At 34.5% G+C, this 24,314-nt stretch overlaps 1 protein-coding gene across 1 annotated transcript; it reads right to left on the bottom strand.

Moving 5' to 3' along the window:
- On the bottom strand, window positions 1-24,231 carry LOC134717947 (uncharacterized). Its single transcript, XM_063580448.1, has 17 exons — window positions 24,228-24,231; window positions 23,943-23,963; window positions 19,601-19,630; window positions 18,359-18,373; window positions 17,010-17,314; window positions 16,226-16,514; window positions 15,643-15,941; window positions 14,716-15,004; window positions 13,815-13,850; window positions 10,599-10,967; window positions 9,847-9,957; window positions 9,074-9,343; window positions 3,778-3,912; window positions 3,199-3,306; window positions 2,116-2,160; window positions 1,352-1,405; window positions 1-729 (listed from the first exon to the last, which is right to left on the bottom strand). The coding sequence occupies exons 1-17, from the start codon at window positions 24,229-24,231 to the stop codon at window positions 104-106; spliced, it is 3,006 nt and encodes a 1,001-aa protein (XP_063436518.1). The 3' UTR covers window positions 1-103.
- Between the last annotated feature and the right edge of the window lie 83 nt (window positions 24,232-24,314).

Raw genomic sequence — 24,314 nt, 5'->3', positions numbered from 1 at the left:
TTGAGTGCATGGAAATATTTTAATGATGAATATTTAAATACAATATAAGAGCTAATGACCATTAAATGCCGTAAATCAATGATTAATATTTTCCACCGTCATTTTATTTCTTCCAATCTCCCCAAGAATCTGAAGATGGACCCCAGTCGCTCCAAGAATCTGAAGACGGATTCCATCCTCCCCAGGAATCCTGTGCTGGCTTAACGCTGGTTGCAGGAGCAAGACTCTGTTTAACTTTTTTGGCAGCCACTTGCGGTCCTGCACTCCATGCAGACCAAGATGATTGCACTGCTTTCTTTGTTCCCGCTTTTGGGAGTTGATTGCCTGCAGACCATGCGGACCAGCCTGACTGACCACCTTTGTTCACATTTGGGTTATTACCTGCTGACCATGCTGACCAGCTTCCTTTGTTTACATTTCCGTTATTACCTGCTGACCATGCGGACCAGCCTTTGTTCCCATTTCCGTTATTGCCTGCAGACCATGCTGACCAGGCTGATTGCATGTTGTTGTTCTTTACTGGTTGTGCTATTGCTGACTTCACTCCTTTATTTCCTGCTTGTCCCCATGCTGACCAACCGGTTGGGAGTTGAGATCCTGCACTCCATGCAGACCAAGAGGATGCTGCTTTCTTTCCCATTTTTTGACGGACGGCAGGGCCTTGTGATTTGTTACCACCCTTCCATGCGGACCAAGCTGACTTAATTTCTTTCTTTATTTCTGCTTTCTCTGCAATAATAATGTTTAATTACAGACGGGCGACGAGTATTCATTTATTATCCTTTAAATTTAAGGTTGCATATACCGATACAGGGAAATAACTGTAAAATCTGCTGAACGGTTTGATCACGTCCTATTGCTACGGAAATGTCAAGCTTTTCAACGATTAAAATACGTGTTCTTTTTCATACTTTTGTTTTGATGGATCACGGTAAACATGGTAAATATCGTTTCAAAATTTTATAAAACGATCCAAAATAATTTAAGTTAACATATGTGGTCCCATGCACCTTAAGGTGTTCAGTTTGTGTTTGACACTTTGTTATATGATATAGAGATAACTTATCAACATTTTGGTCCTTAACGTATATTTATTACCTATTGCCAAATTATAAAGATAAAAATCTAATACAGCGTGTCCCACAAAGTCAATGAAGAGTATTATAATCTGAACATGGTTTGTCCTTACCACCACTGAAAATTATTCAATGTATAATTTCTTTTTCTTGGATTCTTAAATTGTTACACTAGTATACAAATGTATATGCAATTAAAAAGTACATGTTTATCCGTATGCAATAGATTTTTTTTAATATGATGGTATCGAAAAAAAAAGATAAATAAACCTCACCCATTGATCCTATTGTGTATTTTCCTGCGTTATCGAGGACAACATGGATTGTACCTGCAAAAAAGAAAAAAAAAAGAATATAAGCAATATGCATTCAGCCTTGCACAAACTTGTGTGCTTCAATATATATCAAATTTTTATTGTATAGTATCCTACCAAAAAAATGCACGTCTGTACCCGAACTTGTTTACGGATTACTTTGTTTGCAAAAAGCTAGAAACAAACACGTTTTCTATTATTTAGGAAAAAAAGGTAATTCTACAAATAATGAAATTGGTATCGTATAATCACGCATAAATACTGACTATTTGAACCAAAAGGAGAAAATCGAGAAGCGATAATAATTTTCTCAGTCTTTGAAAATAAAAGACTCCAAGAATATATCTAGCTGATAATTTTGGAAAACGAGCATTTAGTTTACACAAGTCTAAGCAGGGACGATCGAAAAGAACAAAACAAAACAATAAAAAAAAATGAAGCGCAAAGCTAATGACCCAAATTTATCCTTTTGATTTGGATATCGATATGTTATATAAAACTTATAAAAAAAGACACATCTCTTTCCAAACGAGACTCAATAAAACAGGAAAAACAGCCATATGTAACCGTACGACCTCACACAATGGAAACAGTCCATATAGAATAGTAAGCTATAAACAACCTCGAAATCACAAAATTGTATGTAAAACAATTCAAGAGGGAAAACATTCGGTCTAATTATTTAAAAAAAAAAATGAACGAAAAGCAAATATTTATAAACTTGCCATCTTTTCCGTCGAGTCCGTTCTTTCCATCAGTACCTGGTGTTCCTATAATGATGAAGTAGAACGATTTATAATACATGACATTATACCAGTAGTTATTAACATGATGTAAGTGTTCCTGACCATATGAGTATTTAGACCTTACGCGTATGGTTATGACCACATACGTTTACTCATATGGTCTGACCATACGAGTATGCTCGGACCAAATGAGCAGTATGCTTGTTTTTGGTTATCAACCGGCTGGACCATACGAGTATTGCATAGTTCTAAAAATAGTTATTTTTAGACAAAATGAAACGTATTCACGGAACCTGTTCAATTAGGTCATGCGGTAAAACCAGTTTTGTTTTCTAGACTTGATGACATATTAATTACTTAGTAGAACAGTTATTCGACATATATTGTTCTGGTAGTATTGAAGAGAGAGTAAATTTAACACCACTGCATATGCGGCTTCAGCCCCCCCCCCTTTTTTTGTTAAAATTGTGTTGATTATATAGGGAATCACGGAAGCATGACTGGAGCGGGACCCCCTTATGAAAAAATTTGTATCCGCCTCTGAACTGTATGATAATTTCCTCCTTCCAACACGTCTTCTGTGAGTTATTGTGATGGAAAGTGTTAACACGGTAATGTTGAAATTGCTAAGGATTTTATTTATTTCAAATTAAAAAAATTTACATTTGCAAAAATAACTCTTCTAGTTCTTTTAGGGGTCCTTTGTTATTGAATGGACACGATTAAATATATATATTGATATTTAACGAAAAAGAAATGATTTAACTGACTGATTATTTCCTTTCTCAGCACACAGTAGAATGAACAATTATTCCTAGTAACTACGGGTGCCCGTGCCGTTGTCAATGTAATTGATTAAAACGTAATAGATAAAATAGCGGTAAACATATTATCATTGGTCATCTCAACTCGATTGTTTTTTCTCACATTCGGCTCGCTGTAACGGCTCAATCGAGAAAATCATGTCATTAAGATAACCAACGATACTCTATACATTAATATTTGAATCTATCATTAGTTATTTGAGTGAAGAAAACTATTCCCTATATATGTATTACTGACCATCGCTTCCTGGTTGACCAGGGTCTCCTGGTAGCCCTTTACCTCCTCTCATACCATCTTGCCCCTTGCCACCGGGTTGACCGGGGTTTCCATCTCTTCCTGGATTACCTGTATGTAAAATCAAGTAATAATCAAAAAGGTATAAATATATATTATGAGATATAAAACTGTGACGTTCGTTGAGCTATAGCCGCGTTTATTTCTGAGACATTTGAACTCTTGTAAAGAGTTGTCTAATGGCCAACCGTACCACATCTTTTTTATATATATAATTTCCTGTTTCTTTATAACTCTTTTAAATGCAAGAAATGTCACAACATGTCGGATAGGACTTATATCATGCCTATAATTGAACCGGAAAACACAAAAGCGGTTTTCGAAACTCATAAGAAGAAGACACACTGACAATATCAACCAGGTCGTGGTCAAATCAAATAAATTCTCTATTAACATAAGGGGTTTTCATTGTGATGCAATGTTGTTTTTTTTTCGCTGCAAGACTGGTACATATCCAGTAGATTTTCAAATTGAGTAGTTGCAGTTCTATTTCGTATTTAACAAATTGGTCGTTTTGCTCACCTGGTGTACCTGGTTTTCCATCTTGGCCATTCTCTCCTGCAGCTCCTTGAGATCCTGGGTTTCCATCAGCTCCTCTACCTCCTGTTTCACCATTTGGTCCTGGTGAGCCTGGTGGTCCAGGTGGTCCTGGTTGTCCTAAAATTGAGTTATGAGAACTTACAAAAAGGGACATAATCACGATTATTTCAAATATGATAGGCCGATGGTGGGCTACTGGTAACATAAACGACCCTGTCCTAAGTCAGGAATCTGATGTACAGTAGTTGTCGTTTGTTTATGTAATACTAGAACACACCCGCGAAATCGCGGGTATATACAGCTAGTGGACTCATGTAAGATGATTTTTTTTGTAAAAGATAGTATGTATTGGAAATTTCATAAAAGGTATCAACAGCATTTCTTCCTTGTTCAAAAGTCCGATATTTGTTTCCTATCTGTTAAATTCAAATATTTTCGTGTGTCTGGCCTCAGACAACAACTATTCTTCTCCTTTGCTACAATGCTGCTTTTGGTAAAAGTCAAATAAAATTAACAATTTGCTCCGTTTCAAATAAATCTAACTGCTTATATATAGACCATTATTAGTCTAATAGAATATGCTTCTAGGACAATCCGTCAGTGTCTTTTTTTTCTTTTGAGAGCCTTATTAAAATGTCAACGGTAGGATATGCATCATGTAAAAATGACTAAGGCTAATTTGAGGGGTGGTTGGAGGGGTCCTGATCCCGAAATCCCGCGCGTAAAACCATGAAATCCAGAGATGCAGAATTAAAAGAAATACATATCCCGAAATCACGAAATCGAAAAATATATTCCCGGATCAATCCCCAAATCCCGAGCTTAAAAAAACTCACGATCCCGACACCCCGAAAAATGCTCGCCTACTTTTAATCTCTACCTTACTTTCATTTTTGCCAAATCACTATTTTCCCTTTCAACAATAAATTTTTATGTCCCATTTATGGGTATTATATTTTCAGGCTAGTCCGTTCGCTCGTTCGTCCGTCCATAAAAGTCTGTCCCGCTTCTGGTAAAAGTTTTTGGTCGAGGTAGTTTTAGATACAGTTAAGCATGTTTTACTTATTTTAATATATATGCAAGTGGTATGACCCCTTAAGTAGTAAACATTTCAAGGAAAACAGTAGATAGAATCATGGCCGACATTCTATACTAACATAGAAAGTCCGTGACAGAATATAGATAAACGCGAAAAATAATTATCTTCTCTACGGAGGTATAATAGTTGTGGTTCTTGCGATCTAAACACCGTGATATGTAACGCGAAAAATAATTGTCCTCTCTAAGGAGGTATAATATGTATGATTATTGCGATCTTAACACCATGATATGGAGAACGCTCTGAATGGCTTATTTTTTTCTCCATTTTTGTTATCCATCATACGATTGGTTGTACTTGTGTCAAATATTTTACTTATTTTAATATAAATATAATTTATATATATACAACTGGTATGACCCCTTAAATAGTAAATATTTCAAAGAAAACAGTAGACAGAATACAGAGAGTCTCTATATATTAAAGTATCATTATCGTAGTTTACATATAGATAAACGCGAAAAATAATTATTGTTCTCTATAAGGAGATATAATAGTTGTGGTTCATGCGATCTAAGCCCCATGCTATGGAGAACGCCCTGATTGGCTTATTTATTTTTCATATTTAGTTATCTATCATACGATTGGTTGTATTTGTGCATCTTTCAAACCGTAAATCTAATCTATGACTAAAAGTTAGTCCAATGACGGAATCATATCCGGACTCCTTTTTTGTCGTTTTCTCCCAAAATAACTCAATCTGAATAATCATAAGAATGGATGACAAATGCGACTATGCATGTTACCTATAGGACTCAGAGGCATGATGATTGATTTATTGTGGAAGGAAGAGAAGCGACACCAAAAATGAGGTCTTCTCGTTTAATAGTATAGATTCTCTATAAGGAGATATAATAGTTGTGGTTCATGCGATCTAAGCCCCATGCTATGGAGAACGCCCTGATTGGCTTATTTATTTTTCATATTTAGTTATCTATCATACGATTGGTTGTATTTGTGCATCTTTCAAACCGTAAATCTAATCTATGACTAAAAGTTAGTCCGATGACGGAATCATATCTAGAACACACCCGCGAAATCGCGGGCATTCAGAGCGTATTTGAAAGGATGTAAAGTGTTGTAGGAAGAAGTTTGTAAAAGAGTTAATGACTTGAGAATTTCAGGAAAAGTATCAAAATTCATAGGTACTTGGGGACAGGAAAATGTTTTTTTTAACCCTCCTCCTTTATTTCCAAAATTCCCATTTTTTGTTTTCTATTAATTTCATTATGCACATATTACATTTAGTGTACATGTATTATGAACATTCCAGTCAGGAGCCTGTAATTCAGTGGTTCAGTGATATTTGTTTTTCGTTCATTTTTTGAACATAAATAAGGCTGTTAGTTTTCTCATTTGAATTGTGTTACATTGTCATTTCGGGGCCTTTTATATCAGACTATGCAGTATCGGCTTTTGCTTATTGTTGAGGGCCGTAATGTGACCCTTTAAATGTTAATTTCGGTGTCATTTTGGTCTCTTATGGAGAGCTGTCTCATTGGCATTCATACCACATGTTTTTGTTTGTTCTCTATTAATTTTAATGACACATGAACAATTATAGCGCTTATCTGTATATTAAGAACATTCATTAAATGGGGGTCGGGGCAGAGGCGGATTTAGGGGGCCCGCCCCCCCCCCCTTTTTTGGAAAATAATTGGTTGCTTATATAGGGAATCACTGAAGCATGACCGGAGCGGACCCCCTCTTAGACAGTCAACGGGCCCTTCTTGATCCGCCACCGTGCGGAGGAGCCCTGATCCCAATATCCCGAAATGGTCAATCCTGAAATTTCGATCTTAAAAACACCCGTTCCAGACGTCCTGAAAGTGTATTTCCTTTTACAGTCAATTATCAGTTTAATAATTGATCCACAGCGGTCATTGATATATTATTCAGACCCTCTTTATTAAATAAACCCTGTGACTGCCGTGGATAGTAAACTTGAAAATGATATCAGACAGAAAATACACTTTATTTGTAGTATATGTATTTGTTTCAAAGTAAAAAGAAAAACGCAAACCGGAAGTCTTATCTGACTTTTATTTCGTCCACTGACGGATATAAGACAGAAAATACACTGTATTCGTTCACAGTATACAGAAAAACGCAAACCGGAAGTCTAATTTGACTTAAAATTTCGCCCAATGACGGAAACATATCCGGACGTCTTTTTTCTCGTTTTTCGCCCAAAATAACTCAATCTGAATAATCATATGAATGGATGACAAATGCGATTATGCACTGTACCCATAGGACACAGAGGCATGATGATTGATTTATTGTGCAAAGAAGAGAAGCGACACCCAAAATGAGGTCTTCTCGTTTAATAGTATAGATATAGGTGTTTCTCGTTTCTCGTTTTGTTTATATAGATTAGACCGTTGGTTTTCCCGTTTGAATGGTTTTACACTAGTAATTTTGGGGCCCTTTATAGCTTGTTGTTCGGTGTGAGCCAAGGCTCCGTGTTGGAGGCCGTACTTTAACCTATAATGGTTTACTTTTTAAATTGTTATTTGGATGGAGAGTTGTCTCATTGACACTCACACCACATCTTCCTATATCTATCCACATAATCGATCAATTAAAAGGAATATATTTGATTTTTTAATTTCTCATTTTACATGAAAATAAACTCATCATAGTCACCAGGTCTAAATTTAGTGTATACGCCAGACGTGTGCTTCGTCTACAAAAGACTCATCAGTGACGCTCGAATCCAAAAAAGTTAAAAAGGCCAAATAAAGTACGAAGTTGAAGAGCATTGAGGGCCAAGATTCCTAAAAGTTTTGCCAAATACAGCTAAGGTAATTTATCCCTGAGGTAGAAAAGCCTTAGTATTTAAAAAAATTCAATATTTTGTTAACAGTTAATTTATAAATATAACCATATCAATGACAATTGCTGAATACTGGGCTTGTGCTACCCTCGGGGAATCAGCGTCTCATAACTGTCAAAATTCATTCGTAACATACTGTACCTATTTTCGTAAGATCTATTTTCAGTGCGACGAATTTTGTTTGGCAATCAAAATACATAAACTACTGTAGTGAAGTTTGATTCATTACCCGAATATGTAAATACATGATTGTATACATACAATGAGGAATATTTAAGTGGTTATTATAATTTTAACTTTACTTTGAAATTCATACCTTTGAATTAAAATAAGTTTTTCTCGAAACCCTCATTATATAAAAGAGAAGCAAAATATAACCTAGGGAGAGACATTTAAAATTATACGTTGAAAATTAACTGACAACGCCATGGCTAAATAAATGAAAACAAACAATAGTACAAAAAACCAAACACATAAAACCAATGACCGGGCAAGTCGACCCCAACCAAACAACTGGTGATATCATGTGCTTCGGAAGAGTAAGCAGATCTTGTTACATAAATGACATCCGTTGTGGTACCCGTGTCAGTACAAACCCGGTTATAAGTAAAATTAAGAACGTCATATTTGGAGAATGGAAGACGGGATTCTAGTCTCTAAATCGTATTTTATCAATATTTGTTAATCATATATATAAAAAAAAAAATGAATGACATTTTGTAATAGTTTAGGGAGCTTTCATTCAACTTTTATGGAAGGAACAGGATGGACAATTTTGTCAACCTTTCTTTTTAGTTGTACTCTCTGCCCTGCTTCATTATTTTTCAAACATATCGGTCCTGCCTTTCGTATTTGTTTATCCTGCTAATTTTTTTACATAAATTTTCATCCCGACTTATTTTTGCCTAGTTGCTCATCCTCCCTTTTTTACTCAAAATTCCTGACTGCCTTTTTTTATGCCCCATCTACGATAGTAGAGGGGCATTATGTTTTCTGGTCTGTGCATCCGTTCGTCCGTTCGTTCGTCCGTTCGTTCGTCTGTCTGTTCGTTCGCCCGTCTGTCCCGCATCAGGTTAAAGTTTTTGGTCAAGGTAGTTTTTGATGAAGTTGAAGTCCAATCAACTTGAAACTTAGTATACATGTTCCCTTTGATAAGATCATTCTAATTGTAATGCCAAATTAGAGAATTTATTCCAATTTCACGGTCCACTAAAAATAGAAAATGATAGTGCGAGTGGGGCATCCGTATACTGTGGACACATTCTTGTTTTTTTTTTTAAATTTCATCCAAAATTACCTCTACCCGCTCCCCCATACAAATAAAATGGAAGCTCCCTTACCTGGTGTTCCTGGGCTTCCATCAGATCCGGGTCCTCCGGGTGTTCCTGGGTTGCCGTGTGTTCCTGGTTTTCCATGGACAACCTCTGGCACATATGGTTCTGGTGCAACATACGGTGCAACATATGGCTCTGGTGCCACATACGGTGCAACATATGGCTCTGGTGCCACATACGGTTCTGGTGCCACATACGGTTCTGGAGCTACGTATGGTGCTGGTGTACTTTCTTCTGGTACATACGTTTCAGAGCTTGATGGACTACTTGAACCTTCTAAAATAATGTAGAAAAAAGGTAGTACGTAAGTACATGTTCCTTGGTGTGCTCATTGTTGAAATCCCTACAGTTGCAAACTTAAATTTCATTTAGTATCTGGTGGACAGTCACACATTTGCAATCATATCATGGTTTTATATTTCATCGTTTACAAGGAATAAATTGATCATTTTATTCGAAATAACTGTTCACACTAAGAAATTTCACAGTCGTTCTATATATAATCATAAAAACAAATGATTGCGTTAAGGATGTTCGCTTATCTGTTTCAAAATCAAAAGCGTTAAATTTTTAAAAGACGGTTGTAAATTGAAAGTTTACAGGTATAGTTGTATTTGTATAATTATAAATTTGTAATATGTCAATTGGCGTGTTGCATTTATGTTATTTAAAACAAATAATATAAAAACAAATAAAGTTAAATTTCAGCGCTAGCAGTGTTAGTAGTCCATCATTTCGATGAAAACACTTTAGTAATTCATTAAAATGTAACCACTTACTGTTCTCACATCTTTCACCAGTATAACCGGAAGAACAGAGACATTGCGCTTTGCTTCCCATGTCCATACAATACCCATAATGTTTACAATATCCGGGAGAGCATTTGCTTCCTGTTGATAAAAACATAGAAAATAAATTTACACTGACTATTTAGACAATATATGTAGTGCTTACCATATAATGGAAATCATTGCTTCATGTTATAATTAGCATAGTTCAAAAAGAGTCGAACATTCAAACTCATAATTCAAAAATAAATGCACGATTACTTTTTGTTATATATTATTTACTTAACAAGTGACAGTGCCTTTTCCCACTCGCGTTGTTACCTTTTCATGCTTATAATACAACATTTGTTTGCTCTCCATTGACTGCAGTTTTGTTTTACATCCCTTAAATAACTTATAAATATTTGTCTCTCTAGCAATCATTCCATACATGTATCTACTTGTTTGTATATTGTACCATACGTGTGGTACGAATAAACACACAAACAGAATCAGAAGAAAACATCGTACACATATGCTAGATGTTAAACAGCAGAAGAAAAAAATGATGTCCAAGTTGCATTACTGATATATAACAAATTCCTAAGACCTCTTAGGTAAAGTTGATAAAAAACAAATACACAAATAGTTATCAACCTGTTAGCTTTGGTAAATTATTTGAATACCATTGTCAGCACTGTTTTGAGTGATATGAAAAAGTTAATAGGGTGATCTGTGCAATGCCATATTCATCATAATATTACCTGATGGTGCAGGAGTGTAAACATCTGCTGGAGCAGGAGTGTAAACATCTACTGGAGCTGGTGCTACATACGGTGGTGCAGTATACACTGCCGGCGGAGATGGTGTATATACTGGCGGTCCTACTGTGTACACTTGTGGCGGTGCGTCTGTGTATACTGGTGATGGTGCTGGCGTGTTGTATTCTACTGGTGACGGTATTGGTTCTATTACTGGGGTGACCACTTGTTGTGGTGTGTATGATGGTGGTGCTGGTGTGTATACTGGTGGTGCTGGTGTGTATACTGGTGGTGCTGGTGTGTACACTGGTGGTGGTGATGTGTATACGTCCGGTGATGATGGTGGTGAGTACACATTAGGGCTGGATCCACCTGTAATATAAATGTTTGATAACATGCTGTTGATAAGTATTTTGGGATGAACATCATTTCGCAAAAAAAAAAACATAACATCATAGTTGAATTAGAAACAGGGAATGTGTCAGAGAGACAACACACCGACCAAAGGACAGAAAAGAGTAGAAGGGCAACAATTGGTCTTGAGCATTGCGAGAAAACCCCGGAGGCGGTGGCGGGCTTCAGACTGAAATATCTTATTCATTTTTCTGCCTGAAAAATTAGAATTGTCTTAGATAGTAACCCCTAGTTGCTGAATACAACAATATAGAAGGCCTGATATTCATATTAGAGAGAAGTTATTAGTGCAATCATATCAGCATGCTAAGTACTTTTCCTGTCAGTGGCTTTCATCTCCTTTTATACTGTTTATCTTATTATTAGTATGTTTGTTGGTACTTGTGATTTTGGAAACAATATCAAAGAGTTAAGGATGTTTGCTGCTCAGTTTCAAAATAAATAATTTTCCATAAAACTAGTATATACTGATAGAGAATTAATTGAGGAATACAAAAATCCAAAAAATAATAGGGGTCAATGTGCTTGTTTTTCGAGATATTAGCCATTGGAATTTCGGCGGGAAAATGCTCTCTCTTGATTTTTCATAGCTTTATCATTGACCAGTTAATGTTCTCAAAAACTATTAAAACATAAATAAGATTTTATAAGACTTTTACAAATAACTTATAATTATACATGTAAAATATTTATAAAAAGAAAAATTGGGGTTAATGGCCAAATTTTTTTTAAGGCATTCTAATGGATAAAACCAGAGGATTTCGAAAATCTGACAAAAATTCCAAAACATGACAAGCAAACATCCTTAATTGCTGTACATATTTTAATTTAATGGGCTTGCATGTACCCTATATAGTCCAATTAATGAGATTAAAAAAGGAGAATACCAGAAAAAACAACTAAATAAATTCTAAAAGCCACACTAGAATAAATAGTGAATGTCTTTTGAAATAGCTCAGTACAGTATATGTAGTTTCGAAAAATGTTGTTCATGACAGATCTTTCTTTGGTAAAAATTAAGACAGACAGACGTGAAAATCCAGCACCCAGAGTATGTTTACTTAAAGACGTGCATAGTTTTTGTTTTGTGTCGTTTGGTTTTAGTTTCTTTGAAGTATACTCCACATTCCATTTTATTTATAGACATACAACGCAGTGATATATATATATATATATATAACACTTTGTTTGACTGTTGCGTTCGAACCAGTTACACTTTCTACTTGAAATCAGTGAGGCCTTTAAAAAAGAACACAACGTAGAAAACTAAAGACTGAGCAACACAAAACCCACCAAAAAACTGGAGGTAATTGGAGGTGCTCCAGGAGAATGTGATCCATCTTGGGGAAACATTTATGTTTGGCCTAAAACGAATGAAGAATTACGACAATGACGTTATGGGTTGTACCACTATGTTATTTGTCATGTTTTGGGGGTGCATTTTATATCATGGAGTTTGGATTCAAGCTTAAACAGTGAAGGATATATGAATATTTTATATTAGAACTTATGACCTTTGACCTCCAACTAAGAAAATGCTTCATGCGATGCATAACATTGACAGTCAAATAATTAGTAGACAAAAATGATATTCCAACTTTTTCGTGGTCGCCTCAAATAGAAAGAAGAAGATGTGGTACGAGTTATAATAAGACAACTCTCCTTTTAAGCTTTAAAGTAAAAATGCCTAAAATGTAAACAATCAAAGTCTGACAGAGACTATATGATATTTCATATGCCGTGTTCAACACTGTTGTGCCAGAAATCTGGACATCAATTTGAACAAATCATTTATATTCAAAGCCATACTATACCATACCAACACAATTTAAAACTTTTTTAAGAGCTAAGGGAGTTATAACAAAGAATAAGTCAACAAAGATAAGTTTACTTTATTTCTAAAATTTTCATAAAATGTTTTATTCTGTCCATCCGGAATAATCCGTAATAATACATCCGCCATCTTGGGAACTCACTTTCATCCAATGGCTGTATATTAAAGAAAAATTGTACTTTCATGACTTCAATAATTTTTTTTAAATATTTTTCCGCAAAAAAAAACCCACAACATACACATTATCGAGTGTCGCTCTCCTTAATACATAAAAAAAATGGGTTAGCCTATTACTACAATCATCGTTATGTTAAATAATATGTGTCTTTTTAAAATCTTCGAACCTCTAGATATTTGATAAAGACTAGCAGCAAGATGTCCATGAGAATATGAACCGCCTATGTGGTCTCGTTGTCGCGTGTTCGTCTCGAGTGCGGGATTTCGTGAGTGCAAACACCGGACGGGTCAAACCTTACACTTTGAAATTAGTATTTGCGGCTTTTCCACCAAGAAAGCGACATTAAAGAGTTAATTCAAAGACTAGTTGGCTCAAAATCAGAATAACGTGTTCGAGTAAGTTGATATAGCTTACTGTGGACTGCTACCTCATTAACTAGCATGTTAAAAAAAGTACGGCTTAGCGTGTCGGTATAGTACAAAGCAGAGTTGATATTCATATTCTCGTCCTGAATTTTCAAATTAAGGGGGCAGACCTTGGTTCAGGGAGATAACACTTTAAATCAATTAGGCGTTTGTGAAAGTCAATTTGTATCAAAGTATTTTTAGCATTTACCTAAAAGAGATTGAAAATTATCAATGTCACTTAGAAGCTAAGAATATGTTTATGAAAATTATTGACAAACACGTACTGATGATTTTAAGAGTTATTTCCCTTAATTTGCCGCTTAATTAATCAGCCAGTCATCATCATCATCCATGAGACAATGCTATTTAAATGCTTATGTTCTTACCTCCTGATCCTCTCTTGTGTGCACGTGGTTTACAACCTGTAAAATACATGTGGTTTTAATTGCAAAACTTATAGCATAAGTTATACTTCAAAAACTTCAAAGGATAAACAAAAACGTGCATGGAAAATTTGGTTAAGAGTATATGTGTACCCTTTCAACGAATAGTGTAACTAATAGTTAGGCTTATGCATATTACATTGTAGGTCAAAAAGATTTAGATTTTTTTTTTTTTTTAACAAAATTGAAATATCGCAATTGCAACGGCCAAACTTGTTCGGTAAGTATAACTATTATATATTTGTTTAGGGGCCAGCTGAAGGACACCTCCGGGTGCGGGAATTTCTCGCTACATTGAAGACCTGTTGGTGACCTTCTGCTGTTGTTTTTTTCTACGGTCGGGTTGTTGTCTCTTTGACACATTCCCCATTTCCATTCTCAATTTTATTACATGTATATTATCATTGTTCTTGTCCATGATTATGATTTTTCTTTAATATTTAATAATTCTGCAATATTATTTAAATATAAAATTACCCAACACGAAAAAATCTGTTTTCCTGTATTCCGATGTATTTATGATACAATAGATGTTCTAAAGCAGTATAAACGGAAACAACATTTTTTAGAAAACAAACATATGCCCTTATCATTTTACAGTTAGGGGTTTTTTGCTTGTGAGGGAGCTGTCTACTTATTCTCTTGTGGAGAGCTGTCTCATTGGCAATCATACCACATGTTCTTTTTTTTAATATATACGTGACTTGGGGGTAAAGAACAGCTATAACAGCGCTGTTCCTTTGTTACATGTCTTTTCGTTTGTGTTTTTTGTTTGTTTGTTATGCATGGATATGTACAACGTATTATACTCTTGTGTTTTTCTATTATATGTATAATTTCTTACTCATGCAGGCTAGTTTTACAACATCGTCCATAATCTTTGACAATTTAGCGAATGAGGTTGTTGTAAACACGTATTCTTCAGATGAGGCTATGTTAATCAATTCAGATTTCAGAAATCCAGTTCCAACTCCAATAGCAACAATGACAACTCCTTCCTTCCTTAGCAACGAACTCTCGTGCTCGGGAGATTTATGGCCGTTATTTTGTCCATCTGTTAACAGAATTACCACCTTCTGTACTTCCTCACGTCCTCCACCATTTCTATTCGGAAAGATTTCTAACCTAGCATTCTGAAAAAGACAAAAATAACAATGTGTGCTGCGTCGGATAGAAATTAGTCTTATACAAATGAATATTTACCATTATCAATGCGTATATTATCTTATTTCGTGTTAACATTTTTTTTTTTTTTTATATAGATTAGACCGTTGGTTGTTCGGTTAGAATGGTTTTACACTAGTAATTTTGGGGCCCTTTAAAGCTTGTTGTTCGGTGTGAGCCAAGGCGCCGTGTTGAAGGCCGTACATTGACTTATAATGGTTTACTTTTTTAAATTTTTATTTGGATGGAGAGTTGTCCCATTGGCACTCACACCACATCTTCCTATATCTACTATATGCAAAGTCTGTACTGTTTAGAAATTGAGTTGATATAAGTACCTTACTTAACAGACCAATATTCAAATTTCATTCCTTATTTGTTCCAAAACCAACCAAAGTCTTATACATGAATATGTAAACGTGCACTTGCATAGGGTCGATGTATATCCGACGCAACTCATTTGTTACACATAATATAAAGAAATATACACAATTTTCATTATTTTTCAACGAAAATTTGGTAATAAATTCAGAGACAACAATGCATCAACTTAACAAAAATGACACAGAAATTAACAATTCTAAATTGCAGTCCCAGTAATGATTACCTCTAATCCATCCCCGATTGCTGTCTGTCCTATAATTGATGGCGTCACTTTATCAATGGCTCCTTTGATGTCAGCTTTGGATGAGTAGTCTTTTAACCCGAATTGTTTTGTGGCCCGGTCAGCAAAGGTTACTACAGCAAACTGGGTTCCATCGGGACCAGTTTTGTTGAATCTATCAACGATGTCTTTCATGAAATTTTTCATCAATTGGTAATTGTTTGGGTTGTTAGCGTTAATACTTGAAGAAGCGTCAAAAACAAATGCTATGTCAGCATGTCCGGCACAGTCGACAACACACACTGAAATACAAACATAATGCTTATTAATTTTCTTTACACATCTATAAAAAAGTATCGATTATCAGAATTTCAGCGTACTGATAATTTAAAATATCAGCTGCGGGTCACAATATGAGGCTTTTTGCCGAGTGAGCGCAGCCTTCATATTAAGATATAATCTTGTCAGAGTTTTTAAGACCGGGTCAAAGTATTTGACGTCACAAATCTGCGATTTGCAATAGTTTAAAGATCACAATGTAAATATACACACAAATAGAATTAAACTATTTACGAGTTTTACTCACCTTCACATGCAAGATCGATTACCAATTTGAGCAGTGTGGATAATTCAGAGAAGGAGTTGGTGGTCAAGACGTAATTTTTCATTGTAGCAATCTGCTCAAGTTCGGTTTTAACAAATCCTTGACCAATTCCAATAGCGATGACTGTGACGCCTTCGGCTTTCAATTTATGAGCCTCGTGCTGAGGTGGATCTCCTGCGTTACTCTTACCATCGGTCATCAATATCACGATCTTTTGTTTATCTGGATTACCACCACCTTCTGCGCCACTGAAACTGTTTTCACGAACGTGCTGACATAGAAAAAAAAAGAAAAGCACATAAACATTCAAGTCTCGGTTGCTTTTTTGAAAAGTTCCACATGAATCAACACGTAGGGTGGTATATTGTTTTTAATAGGCGGATTGTTATACGGAATACTTGCCAATAAAGTGACAAATATTTGAACTTACATGTATGTCAAAACGAAATATGCAATATCAACTTAAGTTTTTTCTTAACAGTATGTAATCTAGACTGGTTTTTTTTTGTGTTCAGGGATTGACAGCGAGTACCTCCAATTTCTTATTCTGCATTTGTAATAGCGTTTGTCTTTAATCTTTATCTATTTATTTTCTCTTCTTATATGTCTCTTCTTAATATTTAAGCACCCTAATGTTTTCTTTATGTTTGATGTTTTAGCTCTGGTTTATCTGATTTATACTTGTTTGTTCTTTATCCTGCACTGACTATGCATTATATCCTGTTCTGTAAACCCCAAATAGACAATCATATAAAATAGTAATTACCCTCAGACCAGTTCCAATCTCAGTTTGTCCCCCGTTTCTTGGTACCATATCTTGTACTCCTTTCTTTATATCCTCCTTTGATTTAAATTTGTTTAAGGGGAATGCTGTTTTAACTCCTTGAGAAAACTGGACAACACCAAATTGTGAGCCGTTATGTCCGTTGACACCTACAGTTGTGAAACTGTCAACGAGCTCTTTGACGAAGTTTTTCATCATTTGGTAATTTTCCTTGTTATCATATTGGATACTAGAGGAGTCGTCAAACAAGACAATAATATCAGCTTGAACATCACATTCCTCTGCATCTGAAACAGAAATTCAAGATAAAAATAACAAAAACTAACAAAAACAAAACAAAGGAAAAAAAACAATTATTGAAATGGTAATTTACAGAATTTAGAACGACGTTTTAACAACTTAAATCCGAAAACGCCCTACTTTTCTTAATGCCAAGTTAACCTTTTCAGAATTGACATTCTCATGATTGTTAAAAGGTGTCGAGATTTATATATATATTTGCCTTTGGTTGGTAAACAATCGTTGTGAAAATGAATACCATAAATATTAAACGTATGTTGAGCATTAACAATGAATAAGAATATATGTCAGGTTTACGCCAGTGAGACAGCTGCCTAAAAACATTAACTAAAATTATTTTATTTGTTGTACATTGACTATTCCTTATTCCTGCTACTGTAATATTTCAATCTCATATTAACCATTTATACTGCAGTTAGAACTTCGATAGCTTTCTTAATGTTTAGATATACACTACAGCCCACGTAGACTTTGTCATTCCACGCACCCACGGTATGATACTGTGTGCAATATTAAATAAAGAAGTTATGAATGCCACAGAAACCACTCTCCAGAAAAGACCAAATGACATAGGAATTATTTTTTATCGGGCAGTGTACGGCATTTGATTAAGGGTCAAACCAATACAGCGTAGTAAGCTATTAAAGGTCAAATGTAATTTGCATGTCATGTGACCTTTTTTCACAATCAGTGGCTTATTTAGATATGGGAAAACAGTAGTTGATGTTACCGTTGCAACGGTTAATTATGTAGGCAATATTTGCAGAACTGTAAAAAACAACAATTAGAAGTTAATATACAGATAGTTAATATTAGAAAATAATATATTTGGTATATAGCAAGAAACTGTCAAAAGGCGCTGTAAATCACGCTCTTTGATTTTTCTAAGTGTCACACAAACAAGTTGATATATTTCCGACATTGGCCTTTTATTATATGTATATACTTTCCATTTGGGATATAAGACTTTGAAGTACAATAACCTCAGGGATTTCTGGAATCGATCAACTGTTAAACTATAAGATACTCACTTTTCCCTGTATTGCCTGAAATAAAAAAAATAGTTGATATTTAGTTTCACAAACAACATAAAATACTTGTATGCATATAACACAATGTTTAGTCTTTATATCTATACTACTAAGGGAAAAGACTGATTTCTTTGAGCTGTATCTCCTCTGAAACCATACAAAACGTCTGAAACATTTGTGATATGACGTATAAGTGTAGTGTTTTTTATTTCGTAAATTTGTATCTGAATTCATCTTTTACTCCTAGAAAAATATAATTTATGAAAAATTAACCCAGTTTGGGGACCGTTATCGATCTGTGTATTCTACGTTTTAAAATATGGATTTCCAGTCCCTTTTTCAAATAAATATTTAATTGTCAAGCTTATTTCAACTTTTGAATTTGAATTAAACGATTTAAATCTTAATTGTAGCCACTAAAACTAATGTGTTTTTGTATTAACTCTGTGTTAAATTCAAAATTTTCTAAAAATATACCAGATTTCTACGAAGTAAAAACAAAATATGATTAATGTCAAACTATATACATGTATGTTAAGAGGTATATGATGATTGAAGTCTAACTACCAATCGCATTATACTGTATCCGTATCTTCTAGTTGAACTACAGAATTTAACATACAGATGTTGTCATGGTGTAGTCGGATATTTTTACTCCTCAAAGATTAAATTCGATAACATGTTTGTGCTTGCGATTTGAACTTTATAACTGAGATTTATCGTTAAATCTGCATTTCACAGTTGGTGAATGTAACATTACAAATTTCATTGTGTTTAAAAAAAAAAAAAAAAAAAGTCATTATTTTGGGACTTTGTGTTGCAGTGTTCTATTTTTAAAACAATAATTCTAAGACACGGATCTAAAAGACAAATAAAGGTTGTACCCAACACTTTCACTAAAATTAATTTGGCTCGTTTAGTTTTCATAAAATTTTGACAAAAGTTTATACTTTGACCATTTCACAAAAATAAAAAAAAAATGAAAATTTTGAACCAACCGTTTTGTCAGAAAAATTACACTGGTTATATAGCAGTTTGACAATCACCAATTTTGATCATTGAGAAGCTTAATATTCCCTTTGCAACACAATATAATTAAAACGTTAAGCTGACTTTACGGAGTTATCTCCCTGCAGTGTTAGGTACCACCTTAAAAAAATAGTTTTTTTAAGATTCTTGTCATTATAAATAATCAATATTTATGATATCATCATCATCCATTAACATATAGCATAGACATACCTGGTTTATACTTGGTTGGAGAGGTAGCTACTGCAATGGTAAAAGTAATAGTATTAGTAATATTTATAATAATTATTATTATCTTCATAATTCTATGTGAACATTTAACAGATTGATTAATGACAAAATTGTGTTTTGGTGATGGTGATATGTTTGTACATCTTACTTACTGAACATTTTTGCTGCTTACAATTATCTCTATCTATAATGAACTCAGCCCAGTAGTTTCAGTGGAAAATGTTAGTAAAAATTTACAAATGTTATGAAAATTGTTAAAAATTGACATTAAAGGACAATAACTCCTTAGGGGGTCAATTGACCATTTCGATCATGTTGACTTATTTGTAAATCTGCTACTTTGCTGAACATTATTGCTGTTTACAGTTTATCTCTAACTCTAATTATATTCATGATAATAACCAAAAACAGCAAAATGTCCCTAAAATTACCAATTCAGGGGCAGCAACCTAACAACGGGTTGTTCAATTCATCTGAAAATTTCAGGACAGAAAGATATTGATCCGATCAACATTTTACCCTGTCAGATTTGCTCTAAATGCTTTGTTTTTTGGGTTATTAGCCAAAAACTGCATTTTACCCCTATGTTCTATTTTTTGTCTTGGCGACGATCTTGGTTGGATGGCCGGGTCACCGGACACATTTTTTAAACTAGATACCTAAAATATGATTGCTGCCAAGTTTGGATTTATTTGGCCCAGTAGTTTCAGAGGATAACTAAGATTTACGAAAAATGATTAAAAATTGACTATAAAGGGCAATAACTTCTTGAATACATAAGACTCATCAGTGACGCTCAGATCAAAATAGTTCAAAAGCCAAACTAATACAAAATTGAAAAGCATTGAGGACCCAAAATTCCAAAAAGTTAGGCCAAATTAAGGTTATCTACTCCTGGGGTAAAAAAATCCTTAGTTTTTCGAAAAATTCAAATTGAACCCTGAACAATTGGGGCAAATTTGGTCACAATATTCAAGCTTGTTTCTGTCTGAATTTGGATGATTGTGATCAAATTTTTGACATAATATAATTTTTTGTCACAAAATTAATGTGGTCAAAGATCTCACAAGTCTATTGCACAATACTGTGCAATTGAAGATAAAATTTTGAAAAAAGGAAGCTTTTCAAAAAATTGTAAACAAAAAATCTCCCACACAATTTTTTTGAAACATCCTTGAAGTAATAACCCTTAATCTCAATCCCATGCTTTCCATTGCGGTATTGAACCTTGTAGTACAATTTCAGAAAGATCCATAAACTTAAACTCCAGTTATTGTCATAATTGCGTGGAACTTAGAAACATGGTTCTTAAGGCCTTTTTTTGGCCCCCAATTCCTACATATTTTGGTCAATTATCCCAAAACTTACTCCCAGCCTCCCCTTTGTAATATGGGACATTGTTGTACAATTTCAGAGAGATCCATACAATTACACATAAGTTATTGTCTTGAAACTAGAAAAATGTTCGTTTTGACCCCTTTTTGGCCCTTAATTCCTAAAAAATTGGCCCTTAATCCCTAAAATGAATCCAAACCTTCTACTTGTGATTTAAACATTGCAGTATGATTTCAGAGCAATTGAAATACTTCTACACAAGTTATTATCCTGAAACTGGAAAAAATGGTTGTTTTGGGCCCCTTTTGGGCCCCTAATTCCTAATCAGTTGGGACCATCATCCCCAAAGTCAATCCCAACCTGCCTTTTGACGCATTGAACCTTCTGAAAATTCATGAAAATATATCAACTTAAACTAAAGTTATTATCTGGAAAGGAATGTGTCTTCGGACGCCGGTGACGACATCATACCATTATACGATCCAAAAAAAAATTTCGGGGTCGAATAAAAACAGCAACATTTCCTTAAAATTACCAATTCAGGGGCAGCAACCCAACAATGGGTTGCACGATTCATCTGAAAATTTCAGTCAAAAACTGTATTTTCAGCCGTGGCGCCCATCTTGTTGGATGGCCGGGTCATCGGACACAATTTTCAAAACTATATAGATACCCCAAAGATGAATGTTGCCAAGTTTGGATTAGTTTAGCCAAGCAGTTTCAGAGGAGAAGATTGTTGTAAAAGATTACTAAGATTTACGAAAAATGGTGAAACATTTACCATAAAGGGCAATAACTCCTAAAGGGGTCAACTGACCATTTAGAACATGTTGACTTATTTGTAAATCTTACTTTGCTGAACATTAATGCTGTTTACTGTTTATATCTATCTATAATAAAATTCAAGATAATAACCAAAAACAGTTAAATTTCCTTAAAATGACAAATTTAGAGACAGCAACTCTACAACGAGTTGTCTGATTCATCTGAAAATTTTAGGGCAGATAGATGTTGACCTGATAAACAATTATCCCCGATGTCAGATTTTCTTTTTAATGTTTTAGTTTTTGAGTTATAAGCAAAAAACTGCATTTTACCCCTATGTTCTATTTTTAGTCATTGGGCGGCCATCTTGGTCGGTTGGCCGGGTCACCGGACACATTTTTTAAACAAGATACCCCAATGATAATTGTGGCTAAGTTTGGTTAAATTTGGCCCAGTAGTTACAGAGGAGAAGATTTTTGTAAAAGTTAAACCGACGACGAAGGACGACGACGGACGACGGAGGTCAAGTAATGGGAAAAGCTCACTTGGCCCTTTGGGTCACGTGAGTTAAAAATGAAAATAATGTTTATAATTATTTTCAAAATTATCATAATTATAATAATGATAAAAAAACTATATAACGTTTACATTGCATAACGGTTTTGGTACTTATGTATCTTCGGATTTCAAATGTATGGCTTTGTGCGTTCCTGAGGAAGGTTAATCCGGAAAAGCGCTTCTTTTTCTTATTCATATAGGCAGATAGGTGCTCAATACTCTTTGAACAATAAATAGGTAAAGACACAAATGTTCGGTTCGAAAACAAACACAATGATAGATGGATGTATAACACTAAAAGCAACGATGGTATGATAAATAGATATACAAAGATACAGTATGAGTGCTAATTAGACAACTATTTATCCAAGTCATATATGTAAAGGTAGACCATTAATGGTCAAAGTAAGCTATCCTGGTACCTTTGATAACTATTTCTTCAACACGGAGCCTTGGCTGACATCGAACAATAAGCTATAAAGGGCTCAAAAATGATCTCTGTAAGTTATTTCAAACGGGAATGACTAGTCTAAATCAAGTCAAACGGGCATGACTAGTCTAAATCCATTCCAACGGGAATGACTAGTCTAAATCCATTCAAACGGGAATGTCTAGTCTTAATCCATTCAAACGGAGATGACAAATCTAACGGTCTAATTTAAATAAATCATGTGTGTTGATTCATTACAACTGCTAGTAGTCTGTTGTTATTTATGTATTATTGTCATTTTGTTTATTTTCTTTGGTTACATCTTCTGACACCAGACTCGGACTTCTCTTGAACTGAATTTTAATGTGCGTATTGTTATGCGTTTATTTTTCTACATTGGTTAGAGGTATAGGGGGAGGGTTGAAATCTCACAAACATGTTTAACCCCGCCGCATTTTTGCGCCTGACCCAAGTCAGGAGCCTCTGGCCTTTGTTAGTCTTGTATTATTTTTATATTAGTTTCTTATGTACAATTTGGAAATTAGTATGGCGTTCATTATCACTGAACTAGTATATATTTGTTTAGGGGCCTGCTGAAGGACGCCTCCGGGTGCGGGAATTTCTCGCTACATTGAAGACCTGTTGGTAGCCTTCTGCTGTTGTTTTTTATTTGGTCGGGTTGTTGTCTCTTTGACACATTCCCCATTTCCATTCTCAATTTTATCATTCGTTAGATACTATTTTTCGTGGGTATCGTGGGTAAAGTTTAACTCGAATTGAAATATTCAACGAATAAAATAGTTTCAATAGGCTTTTTATATAGGGATTGGCAAAACTATGAAATCAAATATCCACGAATATGTAAGTTTTTAACTGTCCACGATGACAAGTCTAAATCCGTTCAAACGGGAATGACTAGTCTAAATCTATACAAATGGAAAAACCAACTGTCTAATCTGTATAAATCATGTGTGTTTGTGTATGTATGTGTATATAGTTTATGAACCATATCAACAAACGACACCAACTTAACACCCGGTTCCTGACGAAGGACAGGTACAAACAAATACAGCAGGTTTGAACGTTTCAATATGTACCAACATTCACCCTTACCCGAACCATTGGTGTATCATAACAACATAGAAAGACACGCGATGAAATATCAAGATAAGTTCCTTTTTAGGGTTATAAGATTGTATTACCATTATCTAGTAATAATATATAACAAGTACCTACCAGGTTGGTATGGCTCAACAGCTGTAAGGGAAATAAAAATAATATAAAATAGCATTAAATGTACAAATTATAATAGATAAATATGTCAATGTATTTAACCTTACAAACTAGTTATTTACGCAAACAAAAGGTGACATATATTTATATAAAAAGAAGTAAAATCACAACAATACTGAACTCAGAGGAAAATTCTAAACGGAAAGTCCCTCATCAAAATAAGAAAATCGAAGGATAAAACACATCTAACAAATTTAATGATATAAATAAAAAAAGGAATAGTCAAACTCATAAACAAACCAGCTGAAAATGCCGTGGTAACAAAGAAAAAACGTCCAAAACGTTCTGCGAACAAAGAATCTAAGCAACACGACC

Source organism: Mytilus trossulus, chromosome 5, assembly GCF_036588685.1.
Source record: "Mytilus trossulus isolate FHL-02 chromosome 5, PNRI_Mtr1.1.1.hap1, whole genome shotgun sequence".
Taxonomy (NCBI): domain Eukaryota; kingdom Metazoa; phylum Mollusca; class Bivalvia; order Mytilida; family Mytilidae; genus Mytilus; species Mytilus trossulus.
Note: the sequence above shows the minus strand (reverse complement) of the source record. Positions and strands in the feature narration are given on the sequence as shown.